General features: G+C 33.1%; 1 protein-coding gene across 2 annotated transcripts in view; it reads right to left on the bottom strand.

Annotated features, from left to right (window-relative positions):
• Positions 1-21167, bottom strand: part of UBL3 (ubiquitin like 3) — a 44102-nt gene extending 22935 nt beyond the window's left edge. For both annotated transcript variants that reach the window (XM_018456682.1, XM_018456681.1), the window contains exon 1: positions 21007-21167. In XM_018456682.1, the coding sequence (XP_018312184.1) occupies positions 21007-21039 (33 nt within the window). In that variant the 5' untranslated portion in view covers positions 21040-21167. The remainder of the gene's footprint in view (positions 1-21006) is intronic.
• Between the last annotated feature and the right edge of the window lie 6 nt (positions 21168-21173).

Genomic DNA, 21173 nt, shown 5'->3' with positions numbered 1-21173 from the left:
TTCTTCTTCTTGTAATACACGTAACATACTGTGAAAGTACTGTTCCCATATAGGGTCACCAACATGCAGTTATAACGAAACCAACGCTTATCCAACGCTACGACTGTCAACTGACGGCAAAGATTCTGTTAATCAGTACTGGGCCATTACTTGCAAATGACTGGCTGACAAATGACAGTCAAAGTTCTGTCAGTCAATACTGAGCCATCACTGGCAAATGACTGGCTAAAATGACTGGGTCAGCACCATCTGCCAGTACAAGGCCCAAATTATTATCAGGTACACTGTTAAATCTATACACTCAGAGAAAAAAGTCGTATCAGTAACTATAAATTTGTAATGAAATAGCGTCTCAATTATATACATATTATTAAATTCTAATAAGAATACTAGATTAAGTGAACTAAGAAAATATAGTACATTAACCATATAAACAATTTATAAATGGTTAATATTACTATATTTTCTTAGTTCACTTAATTTACTTATTGTTCTTATTAAAGCTTTATAATAGTTACAAATTTGTGTATGCATTTCTTATTTATTTTTGTCTTCCAAGTTTGAAACCAACGCCTTTTATTGTAAGCTGAGAGGTTTCCTTCTTAGGAGAAACTGAATTCCGCTACGTCCCTCTGGTGACAAAGCCGCGTACTACACTTTAAAAATTTTTGTCTAAACTAGAAAAATGTAATTGTTATATCTATTTGCATGAAGTCCAAGTAACTACTCAATGTAGTTGAGTCACTATTTCAGTACCAATTAATAGTGCATACAATTTGTTACCGTGACTATATTTTTATAATATTCAGCATTACTTTAGTTTCTATTACTTTGTAAAACTAGTTACAGGTACTTCAATTGCAAAAGTTACCAAATTTATAGTTACTGGAACTATCTCGTTTTCTCTCAGTGTAGTGTCAAATTTAACCTAACGTGAGTCGCTACTGCTCCTATTAAATATATCATTATTTTTTACCAAAACGATAGTTAAATTTGACTCTATATCGTGTCAATTTGACACTATGTAATATCAAATTGATACTATATAGTGTCAAATATAATCATTGTTTTAGTATAAAATAACAATATGATTGAGTAGGAGCAGTGGCGACTCACGTTAAATTAAATTTGACACTATAGATTTAACAGTGTTAGTACTGGCTCAGTATTAGGCCAATTATAAAACCCTATGATTGTTGACATTGTTTTCTCAATTTGTAAATGTGCTGCTTTACTATATTTGCTTAAATGTTTGAGTACTTAAATGCATGCAATTAATATTACACTGTTACTATTACACATTTAAGTATTAACCCCTCGATATACACGCATAATTATTCAAATATGCGATGACATTAGCAAGTAGACGCAGCTATAAAAAATCAACCGGCATCGGGGAAAGAAGTCACGCGTCTCCTGTCGTGAGCGCCGTAATTTTGAGTGTACAGAAATACGAAAGCTTGCGAAAGAAAGAAGAAAATAACGGGAGCACTTTGTGTACGAGCGTTTCGCGCGTTAAGGCGCCGTTCACGTTGCGACGATAAAATGTCGCGGCGTGGGTTATCGGCTTACTTCGATCTGTGTCCTTAAATTATCCACCCTTTCCCATGCCGCTCGGGGTCGAGTTGGCGGAGCTTCGAATCCAAAATGAAATTTCCTCCCTCTGCTTCGCGCAAAACGCTTGCTTCGAGCATTGAACTATTTCTCTATTCAGAATGGCCTATCAGAAATATCAGAATGGCGTCTCAAGCCAGCATATAAGCAGGAAATAAAGTTTAATCCCTGAAAGATGACGGTGCGAGCTTCAAAATCGCAAGTCGAACGCAGATCCGACTCCGTTCTCGCCCGTAATCTTGGGCAAGATTAAAACCGATGATCGAATTCTGCGCTCATAATATATAAACAGCAAATCGATGTGGGAATTATTTTTTGTAATGTCATATAGATAAGGGACAAACGAAATTGTCATGAGCATATGAACGTTAACGCGACAATACTAATTAATTGATTAGTATTGTCGCGTTAACGTTCATATGCTCATGATAATTTCGTTTGTTCCTTATATGATATCTAAATTGCAATAAGTTTTTTAATTTGTCGTGAAAAAGAATAATCATCTCGGTCATATCTTTATACTATAATCCCAGATTAATGTCCAGAACAGATAAATGTCAACACCGGCTGGTGCGCAAATAATCCTTTCAATGGCTACGTTTACACCGTGCATTTAGGCCGCGGCCTATACAATAGATGTTTATCCTTGTTTATCCTGTAGGTTAAACAAAGACACCTATCATATAAGTCGCGGAATAAGCGCACGGTGTAAACGTAGCCATTAAGACAATGGACTTCCCGGAATGTTCCAATGATTATCTTATCTTTAATCATATAACTTCTCTCCTGCACAATACGAGATAATTCATCAGAAATCTTAAAATACACATAGATAACATGAACAATTATAAAGTTAAAAAGGGAAAAACAATACAAAATACAATGTAAATCTAGCAGAATTATTGTTGATACAGATTATATTCAGTTAACCTCGGTAGTTTAACTGTAAGGACACCCGTCTGCTCAAGCGAGAGATCCAGGTTCAATTCTCGGTTCAATAATATTTTTCGCAATAAATTATTCGCAGTTTTTAGATTTCAACATATAAAAATTAATATTCTTGTTAAATGATGCTTATTATTATAACATAAAAATTTATTAAATTGCTTGTGTATAATTTAATAAGATATTATTATTCTGGTTCTACTCATCATGTATGCGTCTTGTAAAAGAATGGCAGATTTTCATTCTTTTTTTACAATAAGCTTTCATTCTTTAGTGGAACAATTTTCAAAACTTAAAGTAGTAAGACTATTTTAAAAATTATACATCTTCGAAAACTCTAAATACATAATTATTAAGTTTTCTCAAAGTCGTAAAACTTTGGTTTAAGGTATTTTTCATATCTATTATATTTCAATTGTTAAAGATGTTTCTCCCCTTATATATTAACAAGAGCATTTATAAAAAAATTAATGTAATTTATATGCAAGTTCATCAAAATTTGAAAGACACTTGTTTCCTTAGTATGCTAAGCAGTTACAAGCGGACAGTAGCGAGCATCACGAAACTGCAGTAAATAAAACTGTAAAAAATATGGAACTCATTACTCAAGGAATATTTACATCAGAATAACTTTGTCTGATGATCTTATGTAATTTTTATATAATCTCGATTTCCGTATATTCTCTATTTGATACAAAGATCGCATTCTTTGACACTAGGCTGAAACTTTTGTGCGACACTGTACGAATTGTGCCCTTCGGGACCGAGACTCCTCCGGGATCGTTTCGTACGATTACATTCCAACCTTCTCTCTAAAGCGAATAGAGGTGTGTGCTACTTAGGTCGCATAGGGAGCCTCTCTAAATCGTGGCGGCAGAAAATACACGGAATAGAGTGGAGTGGAAATACGGTTAGATCTCTCGGCCGAATCGTGTGCTGGGTCGTCTATATTTAACGTAGGAGAAACGACATTCTTGTGTGTGAAAATCAGGATAGATCATGGTTATTGAGACCCGGCCCTCGATTTTACTTCGCCCTGATCTTTCCACTCATCTTTTTCGTCATATACGTGATACGTGATACAGTTTGATATGTGGACTTGTCGCTCTCTCACTAAATATTATATTACCGAATTCTTTTATCCGCAACATATAATTTTATCTTAGAGTTTCATTTCAAATTTATAATGCGTCACCCAATCCTTTCCTTCGATGTGTTCAGTCTTTTTAATTTATAATATTCTGACCGTTGAATATACAAGAAAATTAAATTTTTTACCAGAAAAATGTTTCATGTGTTATATTTCATATGTTATAAGTATCTAATTTTAGCGCGAATTAATGTATTTCTGATTAAAAAAAATTATTTAATATATATAAAGACTCCAAGTTACATAAATCCTTCCTTAATTACATCTGTTACATTATTGGAAAATTTGTGCATTTTTATGAAAAAAATCTGCTGGTTGAAGTTTTTATGTGAAGTAGTGAACACATGTAAATTTAACGTATGTCTGTTATGTTAAATGAACTTCATGAATACGAAATGTAAAGTTTTGAAATGATTTAAAAAATATGGCAAAGTAATAAAATTTGCATGTATTTATTAAATATGTTAAAATTGACAAAATAAAAGTGTTGATTTCATTCTGCAACAAGAGTGGGGATGCCTGCATGTATTTTAAAAATGACACTTATTGATATTTTCAGTCATTTCTAATAATAAAAATAAATCGTTGATATTTTTAATTATTTTTACAAAAGTCTGCTAGTTTTAAATAACCACATTATGATATTCACATTCTACTTATATTTAAGATGCAATAATTAATTTTTAAATAATCACTTTATGATATTCACATTTTATTTGTATTTAAAATGCATTAATTAAAATTTATTTAATAATTTTAAGTGTTTATATTTATTGAGTAATTAAACAAGTTATGCATTTACTAACTAAATATGTATACTATGTAAAGAAATGATATTTTTTAAAATATAGATTCTTTATAATGATTAAAAATTATTATTTTAGAATATGTCCCAGTTTAATGACTTAAATATGTGAAATTAAAAATTGTTTACACATAAAATATAAATAGATTAAAATTGATCCCCATGTCCCCATGCAAGCACGTGCGGCAAAAAATAAGAGAGAAAATAACGGTGAGAAAGAGGGAGAAGAGAGGCGGGGAAGTTTGAGAGAGAGAGAGAGAGAGAGAGAGAGAGAGAGAGAGAGAGAGAGACCACTAAAGTCAGAAAAGATGAAAGAAATGGAGGCGATAGCGAGATATAAGGAAAGCAAAGAAAAAGTAAGCTAAAAGAAGATAATATGGGCGAGGGCGTCAGATGTGACTCATCCAACACCACCATTATATACAAGGTGGCTATATAAATTCGCCCATACGTTCCAAAGACCAAAGTCGAATCATTTGATCACGTAACATGTACTAAAAATCATATCGTACTGTGTGAAAAAAATTGATGCGGCTAAATCAACTGTATCGTTCTCGCTATTGTGATGACGCTGCATCATACATCGTGCATCGGTCGAATCGCATAAAAGTAATATCACGTTTCCAAGTGCGTTAAATAATGCATGGGTTTATTGAATTTTACTGTTTCCAAATTGTTTCCGTGTATCGCATCCTTTCAAACAATTGTTCTTGTTTGCTCATTTATGATGTATATCTAACATTGATCGACAAAAAGAAATACAACTTATTAAGCACGTCAATTTGAAATTCAAATTACTTGCCAAGAAAAATATTTGCACGATTCTTTACAGATTAATAAAAAAATTGATATAAGTTATTACAACCAATTGTGATTTAAGATATGTAACCACCATTTCGCGAGTATTCGTCTTGCCAATAAAATTATATGTATAAAATTATGATTTTTTTATTTGTTAAAAATTTCGAATAGAATTCTAATTTTCTATCGATCAAGATACATCGCGTGTCGTGGGAAATTACAAACAGCTAAGCATCCATCGTGTCGGTATCGATTTCCGCCACGTGCGTCACAAAAGCACCGACGACCATCAGGAAATCTGTACGTCATCGCGCGCGGCCGCGAATTATGATCGCGCTTACGTCATCGTGATGTTAAAACTACAAATTCGTCGTAAAGGGCGATGAAGAAGATTTCCAGTTAAAATTATAGCTGGATAAAAAATACTTACGAGAAAATGCGGCGAGTCGAAAATTGCAATATGAATGTAATAATACGCGGAGTGTTCAATTTATCAGGCAATTTATGTCTATTAAGTTATAACTTATTCTTTAATTTTACTTAAAAATATAAAAAAACCAATTATTTGAGAAGAAGAAAACCACCAAATCTATGTATAAATAATAAAGATATGGAACGAAAAAAAATTGGAACTTCTTAATAAATTAAGATAGATTCCCTATAAGTTAATTTCTCTAAAGCCGCAGTAAATTGAATATAAGTAATTATTATATTAGGATTAAATTTTTTCTACTTAATAGAATAAAATTTCTAAATCAATTGTTTGATTCACTCCGAAAATACTCATTCACAAAAAGCCTCTAAATATTGTTATATTTTGGAAGTTAAGAGCTTTAAATTTGCTGCTGGCTATGCGGTTGCCACGACAACAAAAGTCGGCGCAATTCTAGTAGAAGACAATCGACAGGTTAACCTCGACCTCTAGCTTTGTAGAGGAGAAGAGAGGAAATGCAAGAGTGATCGATAAAGAAAAGTACGCTACTTCAGCAAGACTAGAGTAAGCGAAACACATAGGTGAATCTGGTGTTCAATATGAGATGATACCTTATTGTCGAGGGAGGAGAGAGAATGTCATTTCCGACAGTGACGAATTCTTTTGCTTCCCGTTTTACGTCCATTAGGGTTAACATGAAAACACTTAGCTCATCCAAAAAAAGAATTCGGGGAAAATTGCAATATCTTGTGGCAGTGTTCCATAAAAATATAGATTTGAGAATCTAGGAAAATATGTTGCCATATAAGAAAATTTAATAATTACTAAAATTCTTATACGTATTTATTCATTCCTGCATGTAATAATCATATAGGTAGTATTTGTTAGTATCTGAATTGATATTTGTTGTAAAATTATTCTCACGTCTATCTTCATAACTTTCAAACTTGATTACATTAATAGCAAATAACTTATAAAACAATACATATAATCTATAAAAAAATTCCACTTTTATATACATATTCATACTTAAAGGTAAAACTTTTTTAGGGGTCTCTGGCATTATTTTTAACGCATAAATATGATTATACGTTCTTTTTTTTTCATACGAAAGTCGCCGGGTACAACAATTAATATAATCTCATACGGAACAGCCGGCAATTATCGCACGTTGCGAGCAAACGCATTCAAACATGGAAGAATTGTTTTCTTACGCTGTAATTTATGTGGTAATAAGAGACCGCGCGGATGGGAAAAGTGAAAGAACTTCCTTATTCCCATATCACGAGAGTAACGAGTGCAGGATAATTTATCGCGAATGCAACTGAACATAACCCATCGAAACACGATTGTCTCAAATCATCCAAGTTGAAAAAAGTTAACAGCAGCTTCACTTTCACTCGCCACCGCTAAGAATCTCTCGTGTGATATCCCAATTACGACGTAACACATGCTGCATAACATACGTTTCTGATATGCCGAATTTCTATATTGAATTTCTGATATATTTAAAATCAATTTTTCTCCAATAAAAGTTTGTAGGAAAAGTTATGTTCATTGAACTCACATTTTTCCATATATTAATTGGTTATTTATAATTGCCAGTTATTCGATTAACTTTGTAACTTTGCTATCTTCTAAAAGAATTTAATATGTATAAGAATAATCGCAACAATGTAATTTTCCAAGAATATAGCCCTTCTTCATTTTCCTACATAAATATTTAAATAATTTGCTTCACTGAAAGTCCCTTGGGAATTAATCGAATATTCCGAACATTTTTTTCAAAATTCCGCTGCGCGTACTCTATTATACGTACCTTGTTGTCATCGCGTTTCTCTTCGTGCTCTAATGAATCTTTACAGTCACCAGTGTGTACAAAACGCGAATGTACCGTTAACATGTCCTCGTATGACTGTAGTCGAACAATTCGCTTTCCACGTGACGGAGCAACGGTCGAAAGAGCGATCGATTAGCGAGAGAGATTCAGTGAAAATCTGTGCCATCGTAGGGTGCAGTTTAGCCTCCACTTTTTGGCACGGGTTTCCGTGCCAACCAATGTATAGCTCGGGGGAATCGACAGAGGTTGTCTAACGGACAAAACGATTATCTTCACGCTCGGCTTAGCGCGATCCCTATTCGCAGGAGCGCGATCGATGCCGTGATCAAATCCGGCAGATTGTTGTTCCAGGCTGCAAAACAGGCTCATCGAGAAACCGAATTCGCATTCCCTACCAGCCAAATGTACTCTTTTTTTTGGCAAATCGGTCCCAATTAATAAATCAGTTTATATCGTGCGTATCTCATGATCGTTATAACACGGTACCAGATTTTTCTTATTTCATATCCACTGTTAGAAATGTTTGTAAATTTACAATAAAAATTTGCAGTAAATTTACAAACCATATAACGCTTTGTTGTGATTTCACAATATTTGTAAATTTACAATAGATATTTGTTGTGAATTTACATAACTGGCGTGCCATGCTTGCGTATTAGAGATTTGTATATACTTTACCACAAAATGTTATTGTAATTTCACAATACAATTGTTTAAATTTACAGCACATTTTTGTTGGACAAAAACTTCCAATACTTTTGGAAGTTTACAAGAGAAATTTCTTACAGTGTAGGCTGCGTTCAGCAGAAAAAGCAGCTTTGAAACTGTTGTCAAATTCTTCAATATGAAGTTCATACATTTAGATCTATCTAAGGAATTAAAAGCAAGAACCAATTATATTGAAGAATTTTGCAACAGTTGTAAAGCTTTCTTCCCAAGTATTTCTTAGAATGTCTTATAAAAATAATAAATAATCTTTCGGAATATATAAATTATTTTCAAGTTTTTGCAGACAAAGGCTTTGTTAAGAATTATCATGGCGCAACTTTGTAATCGTGATAATATCTTGATAATATGGAGTCATAAGTTAAGATCGCGTTAAGATAATAAAGTGCAGTTGAGATTAATTGCGAAATAATTCATTATCTGTTCATCACGATTTAATTATTTGCCGGAAATTCAGTCACAAAGAATATAAAATTCTTCCAACACCTCAAAATTAAAATTTTTTTACATCAACAACTAATTTGAAAAAATGTTAAATTTCATTAATATACATAATTATAAATTCCTTTTATTTCATTTCAATCTATTTGACTTTGCGCTTTCGTTTCGTTGATGGAAATTCAGTTTCGTGGCAACAAAATAATCGCAGCATTTTCCAAAGCAACTTTTGGTACATTTAAAATGAATGGACATTCGGTCCGGGATACACCATATATAAATCCAACAATGTGATTGACCGATTCGCCAGCTGGTTCTCACGTTAGCAAACTTTAAAAATGAATTTAGTGACGATGCCTTTTTCCTTTCGCTTTTTTTTCCTTCAGAATTATGCATTTTATTGAGAGAGAGAGAGAGAGAGAGAGAGAGAGAGAGAGAGAGAGAGATATGGATTATGTCTGTTAGTTTTCGGTTTGTACACTGAAAAAAAATATAGTCAATTTTAATAAATATTTAGTTCAATATTGCCAACTAAACATTTACCGACAGTAAATAAATATTTGTTCAGTAAAAAGAATAATTGTTAAATCAAATTAATGTTTCTTTGTATCAAATAAATATATCTTTATATTTAATAAATATTTAGTTGCCAGTATTGAACTAAATATTTGTTAAAATTGACTATATTTTTTTTCGGTGTAGGTGACGACAGACTTGCGACTTCCGCCGACTTGTCTGTCTCTTTTTCTCGAGCAAAAACGGAGGACTTTCGAATTGATTTCCTCCTTTCGCTACGCGGCTGCTGCTTTACGTCGGTAATTCGGCGCGGCTATAAATTCTACCCAACTCTTTAACTGTTCGCTCGAAAGCTTTCTTCGTTAATTGCTTCGTGAGTAGCTTTTTCCTTCTCTCTTTCTTTTCATCCCGTCACCTTACGATCTCTGTTCTCGCTTCTGCTTTTCCTTGATTACATGTTGTTGCAACCTTTGAATTTTCTTCGAAATATTCACAATGCACCTATCAGTGAAATTTAATTTGTATGCTATTTTCACTTTAGTTCATAAATAAATATTGAGTCTTAAACACATATCAAATATTCATATTCAACATATACTAAATATTTTTTCTCCAGCAGAAATAAAAAAGAATTATTTTTATATTAATAAGACTTATATTTTTACGATATGTTATCTTGGTTAATTTCAAACTACATTCTTACAAATTAATGAATTTACTACATGCTGATATTTAAAAAGATAATTTAAAAGATTTCCATCTTTCGGAAAAGGTTTGCGATGGTTTAACATAGCAAAGATGTCAATAAAACTCAATTTCAAATTATCAAACCGTGTCCGGAAATTTAATTATCGTCATTTTATGAAATATAAAATGTTATTGTCGTTAAGTAAAACATTTGCCCAGTTTCTAACTCTGTAAAGTTATTACTGTTTTATCTGATTCATTTTATAAAATTTTTATCTCGATGGTCAAAAACATTTGATACAAAGAGATCAAGTTTTTAACAATAAGTTAAAAAGAAAAGTCTAGATAAGATAACGTGGACGTCGAATATCAAATCCTGGGATTCGAAAAATGTATTATTCGAAATAAGACCGATAATAAATTAAATTAAATATTTCGCTTGGGTTCGGAATTTTTCAATTAGCACAACATCATATTTATCTTAATAAGTTCTTGACATAAAAACTTTCAAAAATTCTTATATCTCTTATTTGAACATTATGTCCATTTCTACCAATGCAGATTAACTTTAATCTCGATTTAATTTATTCTTTACCTTTTTCTAATGTTTCGAACTAGAAAAAGATAAAAAGTAAGTTAAACCGAGATTAAAGTTAATCTACATCTGAATGGTTGAAATGGATATATATTAGTCTTATCTTTTCAAAGAAAGTCAATTTGTGCTTATCAGAACCGCTCACTTTACAGTTAGAAAATCGAGTTGCCGTAATTATCGCACAATATCGCCGGTATGTCCCAAAGATATCACGGCGAATTATTTGCGGACAGGTCGTCGACTGCCAACACCTGCTCATCGTGTGTAAAGTAGATCGCAATGGGACGATCAGTCAGACGCACGCAATTGCGACAGCTGTAGTGATCCAGACGCAATCACTCGCATGTAGTCCATCTCTCGTCGATGTTTGTTTAACGCAGTTATCGTGAAATACGCGTTTCTCTCTCTCTCACACACACACAAATATGTTTACAGCACATTTACATACCTCCGACATCCGTCGTTTGCTATGATACACGGTCGCAGGCCGAGTAGGTACATTGGGCACGTTTAAGTATTCGGCGATGCGAAAATAGGTTTTAGTTATTTATCGGAAAACGACGTTGACACAAGTCCGTGGAATTTATACCGAACGATACCGAAGTATCGAGAATGCAAGCTATTATGGTTTCATTTTCATTCATACGTAAGTTGCGAAAATTCTTTGCATAGCGAAACAGAAAACTACTACTATAGGTCGCGCACCTGCGCCGTCTTCCTCTAAAATCGAACGCACGTGCTCGATCGGCAATCTATGAAATCCGGGCGTATTGCGAAAAACGCTAGCACACATTTTACGGTAAAATGGCAGCGTTGCGGAAAAATTGCGTGGAGAATTATTGCGTAGGAGATTATTCTGCCGTAAGCATTGTACTAATTTATCAATAAGATTTTTTGACGTACGATTATGATAATAATTGTATTGTTATAAGCAAATTTGGTTTGAAATTAATATAAGTAATTTATCCTTAGTGATACAATTTAACTATTCGTATACAATGAGATCAGATTATTTCAGATTACTCAATTAATTACGGATTACTTTATTATAATATATTTCGTAAGTTCGAAGAATTATATCCATATATATATTTTTTCATATCACACTGTGTTAAAAAATCAATACTCGAAAGCCTGTCATATTTTTTTCATTCGAGATAAATAAAATCTAATAAAATGCTGATGTGACGGCTGAATTTCGACGTAATCACTGTTTTATCGACTTTAAATACATATTTACGAAACATCGACAGATCACTATATACTACTTCAGAGAATCTGCACATATGTTTGAAAATCATAAGACGTCTTGAAATAGATGTCTTTAAGATTTTTTTCTAAAAAAAAAAATATCTTTCAAACTTTTTGGAAAATTATTCAAGCTTTGAAGTACGTATAGCTATTTACGTTATCGATTGTAAATTTTATTTATATAATATCTGCCTAGGAGCGTTAACGACTGTTATGCAGATGGATCTTGCTTCGCGTGGAAAGTTAAACCTAAGCAAGAGGGGAGGTGGGGTGGAGAACCTCAACTCTACGTGAAAAAGTCGTACGCCCCTAGGCAGGAGAGAAAGTAGGGTGGACCTCACTGCGTGAAAAGTCATTACGTAAGCAGAGAAAGGTGTGAAATAGTCCTTTATATTGTATATGGCAGAAAGAAGACGTTATTTTTTTAAATCTTTTTTTGTTAATTAAACTTTTTAACAAATAACGAGCGACAATTAAAATCTGTCGGAAGTCACTCAAAATCATGACCTTGTGCCAAAGTCATCAGAGAAGCCTCTCCTAAAGTAAATATTTACCAAATTTTTTTCTTAAAATGAAATGTCAGGTTTACATGGGTTTCGTTATTGAGGTCACTAACATATTGATTATGAGTATATTAATAAAGTCATTTTAAGAAAAAATGTAAAATATTAACTCGATGACATATAATATACCTAAATTTAGTTTTCGCTCGGATTTTTGTGATCGGTCTTCTGGCGTCACACTATTTTTATATAAATATGATGTAATTTTAAATAACTTCTTTCACATTGAAATACAATACATTTTCTAATAAATTATGTTTTTAAATAAAAGCCTTTAGCATAAAAAGTAGACACAAAGACCTCTCCAGAATTCACAATATAAAAGATAAACATCAATGCAATATGTTCTCGATTCAAATTGTAACTAGGAAATGTATATTAAATTAACACTAAATATGGCTGCGCCCTGAATCCATATAGGTATCCGTATATGTAACTGGATACACATGGCCAAATGTTATACGATATTATAAGCACACAGTTAGAAATAAATATGATAATATCATAAATTTTACTTTTTACATACAGTGTGTCCAAAAATTGACGATAAATGTTTTAAAGACAGATTTTTTATAACATTTTAAAACGAAAAATCTAATACAAAAATGTCGTGACGTCTTATAAGTTAGCGGAACAAAGTGAGCGGAATCGATTCTAACATTTTTATTTGTTGCTCATTTGTTGCTAAAAAGTTGCCAAAGAAAAAAATTTGTTGCTCTGTCGGTTTATTTAAAAAAACGATGTTTCGCTAAAAAAAGGAAGATTCAGTTAGCGGAACAATACCTACAACAAAGCCAATCTACGCAGAAATAACGTAGGAATTTGTTGCTAATTTGTTGCGAAATATCATTTTTTTTAATACTTTACATACTAAAAAAGTGTAAATAACAACGAGAAGCCTCAGCGTGCGGGCGGAAGGAGAGTAAAGTATCAGTAAAAGACTTGTTGCTCGTAGGTTTTACGTGGTTATTTATACTTATTTTGCAAGCAACAAATTGCTAAATTGCATATTTCGAGAGCAACTAATTCGGACGACATCCTAGTACCAATTTTAAGCGAGCAACAAATCTTTTACTCTTCTTTCGCCCGCACGCTGAGGTTTCTCGTTGTTATTTACACTTTTTTAATATGTAAAGTATTAAAAAAAATGATATAATATTTCGGCAGCAACAAATTAGCAATAAATTAGCAACAAATTCCTACGTTATTTCTGCGTAGATTGGCTTTGTTGTAGGTATTGTTCCGCTAACTGAATCTTCCTTTAGCGAAACATCGTTTTTTTAAATAAACCGACAGAGCAACAAATTTTTTTCTTTGGCAACTTTTTAGCAACAAATGAGCAACAAATAAAAATGTTAGTTAGAATCGATTCCGTTCACTTTGTTCCGCTAACTTATAAGACGTAATGTTGTGGCTATAGTTTTCAAATAAAAAGAGTTGAAAAATTGAAAATAAATGAACGATAGGGCTAGAATTTTTCGCGCATTTATGGATGACAAAATAGTCAATGTAAAAGTGCTGAATTTTGTTATTGTCATAAAGGCATAAAGTTCGAGGAAGCATCTTCACACTGATCATCTCGCCATTTCTAAATGTACGAAAAATTCTAGCCCTGTAATTTTTCAACTCTTTCCATTTGAAAATTATCATAGCCTCGGCATTTTTGTATGAAACTTTTCCTCTTAAAATGTTAGAATCTTTAAATTATTTATTGTCAATTTTGGGACATCCCGTGTAATTAATCTTAAAGAAAAAGATCACAATTTAAAGTTCAAGAATTGTTCATGTCTTCGTTAATAAAAGAGAATTCAATAATTATTTTTAATTAAAATTTTGCAAAATTTTACTGGCAGTATAGAATAAAATATCTACATATTTTCGACAACGATATGTAAAATACCCAGGAAATAGAGTGTAAATCATAATTACGAGACGTTATTCGAATATTATAACTGTGATATTAAGAGACATGAGAATGCAAATCAAAATTGGCGCAAGTCACCGCGCGGAAATAGAGACTACAATGCCCATGTCTTGTTTTCTTTTTTTCTTTGCATGATCATGCCAACCGATATTAGCCTTGGCCGCAGACAAAAGCCGATATACATTGCGCACGCGTTTGCCTTGAATAATAAAATTTGCGCGAAAAGATTTCTGACCGGACGTGACTCACGCGCACGCTTTTTTTCCCTTCCGGATAAAAAGCGCCGACTCGACGTTGGCATCGCAGATATCACGCGAATGATCCGCTGCATTTCACATACATTACTGGATGCCGCATTATCGAAATGGTGCGTTTTTTAAAAGGTAGATTAAAGTCGATCTATTTTTAACGTTCTTCTTATATTTCAAATGCAACATAGTTGTTTGTTGAATTATACGGAATGATTATTATTCACCGTTATTAGGAAAAAAATCAGTTTCTTCGATAAATTTACATTTGATTTTGTTTCCCGGCAAAATTTATTCATTTCAACAGAACGTTATTTTCATAATTGAATATTTTCATGCCGATAAAAGAGCTAAATTAAATTAAAGACCACTAAGTAAGTTGAGAAAATGAACATCTTTTTAGCCTCGCTTTCTACACTTTCCTACAATTTTTCCGTTCTCTTTCTCCGTTTGAGCACCGAATTATTATTGTAATGAAATATAATTACATTAGCCGAGTACACATTTGTTTCCTTTTAAATGCAGGAAGTATATAAGAAAATGCAGAGATGTAAAGAGATCTCGCTATTTACTTATTTATACATTCTCGAAACTTGAGTTGCCTCGCCCTTTAATTTGCAATGTTAAATATCCTCCCAAGAGTAATATTGCGCCGTCATTGCACCAACTTCCCACGAAAGTAATAACGCACGATACTTGAGTGGGAAAACACAAGCTGAAGAAACCGTGCATCTGTACGATGCAAAGCACCCGCCTTCATATATTGGCAAAAGGAGTACATACTTGGAATGATATATTAGAAAAAAAAAGATAATCAATTTTTCTCGCAGAAATAACATTAGTCATTAAAATTAGAATAGATTTTAATAATCTCATTCTTTTGAAAGATGTAAACAGATGATAAAAGATATAAAAAAAGGACCCTGTACTAATTATAAGAAAATTGGATGAAATGAGTTGGCTTTCATATACGTTGTAGCTTAAAATGTAATGAACAAAAAATGCTATATACATATAACTCAAACAATGAATAATTCTTGAGCTACGATGCATCAAAGGTGCTTTGTGAGCACAAGTTTTACACTTTTAATATACCAGTTGATGAAAAATTGTCCGCTATTTGAGCCGTGTGTATACACTCAGAGAAAAAAGTCGTATCAGTAACTATAAATTTGTAGTGAAATAGCGCCTCAACTATATACATATTATTAAATTTTAATAAGAATACTAGATTAAGTGAACTAAGAAAATATAGTACATTAACCATATAAACAATTTATAAATGGTTAATATTACTATATTTTCTTAGTTCACTTAATTTACTTATTGTTCTTATTAAAGCTTTATAATACATAGTTACAAATTTGTGTATGCATTTCTTATTTATTTTTGTCTTCCAAATTTGAAACCAACGCCTTTTATTGTAAGCTGAGAGGTTTCCTTCTTAGGAGAAACTGAATTCCGCTACGTCCCTCTGGTGACAAAGCCGCGTACTACACTTTAAAAATTTTTGTCTAAACTAGAAAAATGTAATTGTTATATCTATTTGCATGAAGTCCAAGTAACTACTCAATGTAGTTGAGTCACTATTTCACTACCAATTAATAGTGCATACAATTTGTTACCGTGACTATATTTTTATAATATTCAGCACTACTTTAGTTTCTATTACTTTGTAAAACTAATTACAGGTACTTCAATTGCAAAAGTTGCCAAATTTATAGTTGCTGTGGAACTATTTTATTTTCTCTCAGTGTATAATATTTATTGTTTACTACATATGTGAAAATCAACCCATTTATCCGAGACTCAATTTTTCATATAACTGGTGCGGGCTCCTTTGAATATCGTTTTTTTTGTTCTTATAACAAACTTATTTCTCTCAATGCAGATTTAAATTTATCTATGTCAGAATTCTCAATCAAAGAATCAATTGTGAAAAACATCTTTAAAGTACAACGTTAATGGAGAATTAATAGAAAGCTTATTTAAGTTTATTCCTTAAATCAAAGGATATATTTTACCGTAATATTTTACACAATTCTATAACGAGCTAAGACTTTGTTCCAAAATGATAATGCGCGATGATAATTGCTGCATACGAGAATTTATTGCACAGATGTTTGCTCAGTATGCACAGCTGGTTGTGTGAGTCTCTTGAAACTCACGGTAGATTATACGGTAAATACATGTTTATCGGAGGATTAAACCATCAAAGAAATTTTTAGGTCCACAAGAATTTAATTTGTACACGTTTATTCATTACATATATCTTTTCGGCTTACAATTCAAAGGAATGGAGAAACGTGCAGCGTTACAAGAACTGTATATTTTTTAATTAAACACTTTTCGAGTTATCTCGGCTTAAGAGTCAAACGCGTAAGGAGGTTGCGCGTACTCGCTACGCTCCTTTGTTGCACGCGGCGCGTATAATTGCGCACGATGATACACGTCGTACAACGCAACGGTATATAAATCCGACGATAGACGCATGAAACTGCCATGAAACGCTGAAAGGAAAGAGATGATCTTTACGCTCGTCGGAGCTGGCTCGTGAAAAATCGACCGAAGCTTGCTCAATTCGATATGGATGAGAACGGAATATTATTTCTAACACAACGTGATTGATAAATTTTCTAACTATCATCGCATATTACAATTATAACATGGTCAAAATCATTGTTTTGAGAATTTTATTATTTACTTGATGTACGAAGGAAAGAACGAAGGACTGAAAATTAATATAACAATAGATTTGAATTTTGTCAATTCTTCGATTGAATTTTATATTTTTCGTTGAATGTATAGATACCTACTTCATCCTTTTTTCGCAAAAGATTTTAATGGAAAGATAATTCACAATATATATGCTATAAATAAAAAGATATTGTTTTTCTTGTAAATTGTTAAATATTTCAACACGAATATATTATCAAATAAGACTTTATGATATTTTGTATAAGTTTATCTTAAGATTGTACTATGAAAATAATGACAATGAAATTTACTTAGATTTTAGGCATATAAATATAGGTATATATATGTACATGTTCAATTTCGAAACAAGCTCCTTTAATTAAAAGTTATTGTGATTATTAGTTACTAGGTATGGATCTGTTTTTTGTTGCTGCACTGGAAACTAGAGGACTGGAACTGAACTGCATTGAAACTTTCCTTTCTTGCTTTTTGCCAAACTTTATATATGTATATATATATATATACAGAAACAAAAATAAACGATTTATTAGAACCGTATTTTAAGATATAACTTAGTTTTAATTCTTTAATTCTCATTCAAAACACTATTAATATTATATAGAGCACATATAAATGATTTAAACAGCAACAGATACGTATTATTAAATATATATATATAGCACCAAAAAAAGATTAGATTTTAAAATTATATAAAATATTACATTGTAGAGCTCATTTTATAGTTACATATTAAGAGATTTCTAAATTGAATAATTAAATATTACGAAAAAATAGAACAATTAATAATTTCTATTTTAAAGCAAAGTTTCAAAATATATGTTCGATTTGTAATAAAATGTATGTAATATTTGACAATATAGTTCCAGCATTAGATGGACATTTAGATTTACAAGCTTGAGGACGCGTAAACGCGACATTATTATTATACAAAATTACATTTGAGATGAATTTTAACCTTTATGAAAGATCAACTCGACACTTTAATTATATTCAGATATCTAAGAAGAATAAAGCCTTTAATTCCTGAATATTACATTAAGAAGTCATCGATCCATACGCGAACAAGATGAGAAGTGAGGTTGATGCGCGAAGGAGCACTGTTGTCCGCGGTGAGTCTTCAAGTTCGTAATCAGAAGGTTAACGCAAGATGAAAATATTAATTTCTGAAAGTATGATAATAGAGTGAAATCCGGGAGCCCCGACTTTCCTTTTGATGCCACGACGCAATCGCGCCTCGCAATTTTCCGCGGAAAAACTCGATGCGAACGAAAGGAAGAGAAAAATAGCGATGCGATAAGCGATTGACAGAACGGACAGGGCTGCGATCGAATTTGCCCATAAATACGCGATATATTGGTAAGAATAGAAAATTGTTCAGAATATAAAAGTCATTTTTTATTCTTGAGTTTTAATTTTTGATAATCTCATTTATAGACTTTAAACATAAATACACAGATCTCACGTTACATATACATATATTCTTATCAATTTTATGCTTTAAGCAACAAAAATTGTTATGCATTACATATACCAATTAATCTTGCAGAAAGATCAAAGTTATATTTCGAATTTACGGAAATTATTTTGTTAATATGATAATAATAACATAGCTAAAAGATAAATACGTTATTATATAAGATATATAAACTGGAGTAGATAAATTCAAATTAATTTAAGATTAAAATCAGCCGTTATTTTCCGCGCAAATTGATAGCTTTTTTTCTTACGTTATCAAAATTGAAAAAACATTTCGATGCAAAAAGACGTTCACATTATGTTTTTATGTCTTTTCTTTTTGTAAAAAATACCTCGAACTCATTTAATGCAAGCAAACGAGCATTTAAAAAAAAATAATTTGGCAAATGTATAAATCCTACTAATTTAAATTTTCTCAAAATTTTGAAATTTGTGTATTTTTGTTAGTGCTTTGAAATATGACACATACACGCGTGTTAGAAATAGAAATACAGCAAGGTGTACTATTTTAAATCGTAAGTTTATAAAATTTACTCAGCGTTAACTTTACTGTTCAAATAATAAAATCTCCGTTTCGCTTTGTTTTATCATAAAAAAATCAAGCATTCATAATGATGATAACGATGACGATATACGATGAGAGAATACGGCTCTTTCGATGTCGAAAAATGAAAATTCAGAATTCCAGCATTCGTTCTGCATTTAGCGATATTTCGTGTTTCATATCCAATGTTAAATAATGTCTCATTATGTGAGAATAACGAGCACGACGAGTAGCGTGACAGAAAAATGAGACTCAGAATCGTAGTTAAGCACACGCGTTAAATGCATGATGATACACGAGTGAAAGAGCAAAAGAGAGACAAAGTGGGGGAAGCAGGAGGAGGAGAATATAATGACAAGTGTGGCATCGAACGTGTTTCGTCATGAAACGGAGCGTGCATTAAAGACACCGACAGGTCCATGGGATCTAATGATACATTTAGCGCTAAGTGGTGCCGCCCAATTCAGAGTTTCCATCTAATGGAGATCAGTGAAATAAGAACGGAAAATTCCTCTCTCACTCTCCCTCTCTCATATGTGAAATAAATTCATATACAATGGCAATAACATATACTGACTAGCTTGTCAAAACACATGCAGTCTGCGCCGACAATGGAGATAAACAGACAAGGGAAGCATTGATTCGATATTTCTAAATTGGAGCAGTCGATATCTCGTCTGTCTGGCTTGGGAGAGTAAGTCAAGCGTGATATTTTATATTTTCGCACCTTATCTCGCTTCCTTCTCTTTCTCTTTTTCTTTTCATCATCAGCGGAGGGTCTTTAATCGTTCTAGTGTCAAGGCAACGAAAGTTAATACACGATTTATCTAACACAAGTTGGAAAACAATCAGTTTTCTTGTTGAAACCAATGTCCATTTAATTAATTCCGGAAACGACACGACCTTAATTCTCTTTCTCATCCTCGCTCCTTCTACCTTATTCTCTTATTTTTAATTTTCCAGCCGCAATTGCTCGCGTATGCACGAGGAAATATATCGTCTAACAAAAATTCATAACTTTAGTGGACTCTCGAGATTAAAGCAACTAAATATATAACGGGCAGATATGAAAGAAACGGCGCGGTAATTGGTGCGCCATACCAAAGCAACGTAAATTACATATTTACAATAACACGGCAATGATAAAACCGAGCGGCTTACTCGAAGTCATCATCAGCGATAACAAAGATGGTTATGATCAGCAGGGTCGTTTGGCATCAATTCTGTTCTCCCACGTGCAGCGAGAGTTTATTCATCGTTTATTCCGAAAATCCTGCCGACCTCAAAATTGTCGCGGAGCGGCAGATGCGCGTAGTGTCACGTTCGACGTATATCTCACAGCTTCCCGACGTCATGGCGCAAAAGGCTCTACTCGGGAGTATGCGAAGGGAGGAGGAGGAGGAGGGGGGAGGAAGGGGGAAGAGAAGGAGGAGGAATAGGAGGAGGAGGAAGGGTGGCGAGCAGGAGGAAATGCAGAGGTAGGAGAAGGAGGAGGTGGCTATGGGGGAGGCGTAGGAGAGGCAGAAGGAGGCGAGGCTGTCCTTCGCGAGGACGAGACGATAGGGCGCTGGGAGGGTGCGGTAGACGTGTTACAAGTTGATAGAGGAGAGATGGATGCACCCCGATATGATGAAGCATTTAATGCTATTCTAGGGAAAGGGACCAGCGCAAAATAAAGACAAAGTAGCAGAAAAATTTAGAAGACACGGAAGTGAATGATAGAGAGGCTTACCTTATCCGAGGGTACAGTGCGCACCGTAGTCATCGTAACTGATGGCCAGGAGACGTCGTGTCGCGTGTAATCCAGGGTAATCGGTGGGATCCGTGATCTCGATGACGTCGAATGTTTCACACCGTCCGCCGACGACGACGACGACGACGACGACGACGACGACGACG

This window comes from Mycetomoellerius zeteki, unplaced genomic scaffold (assembly GCF_001594055.1).
Source record: "Mycetomoellerius zeteki isolate Tzet28-1 unplaced genomic scaffold, Tzet1.0 scaffold591, whole genome shotgun sequence".
Classification (NCBI taxonomy): domain Eukaryota; kingdom Metazoa; phylum Arthropoda; class Insecta; order Hymenoptera; family Formicidae; genus Mycetomoellerius; species Mycetomoellerius zeteki.
This window is presented reverse-complemented; position numbering and strand designations above follow the sequence as displayed.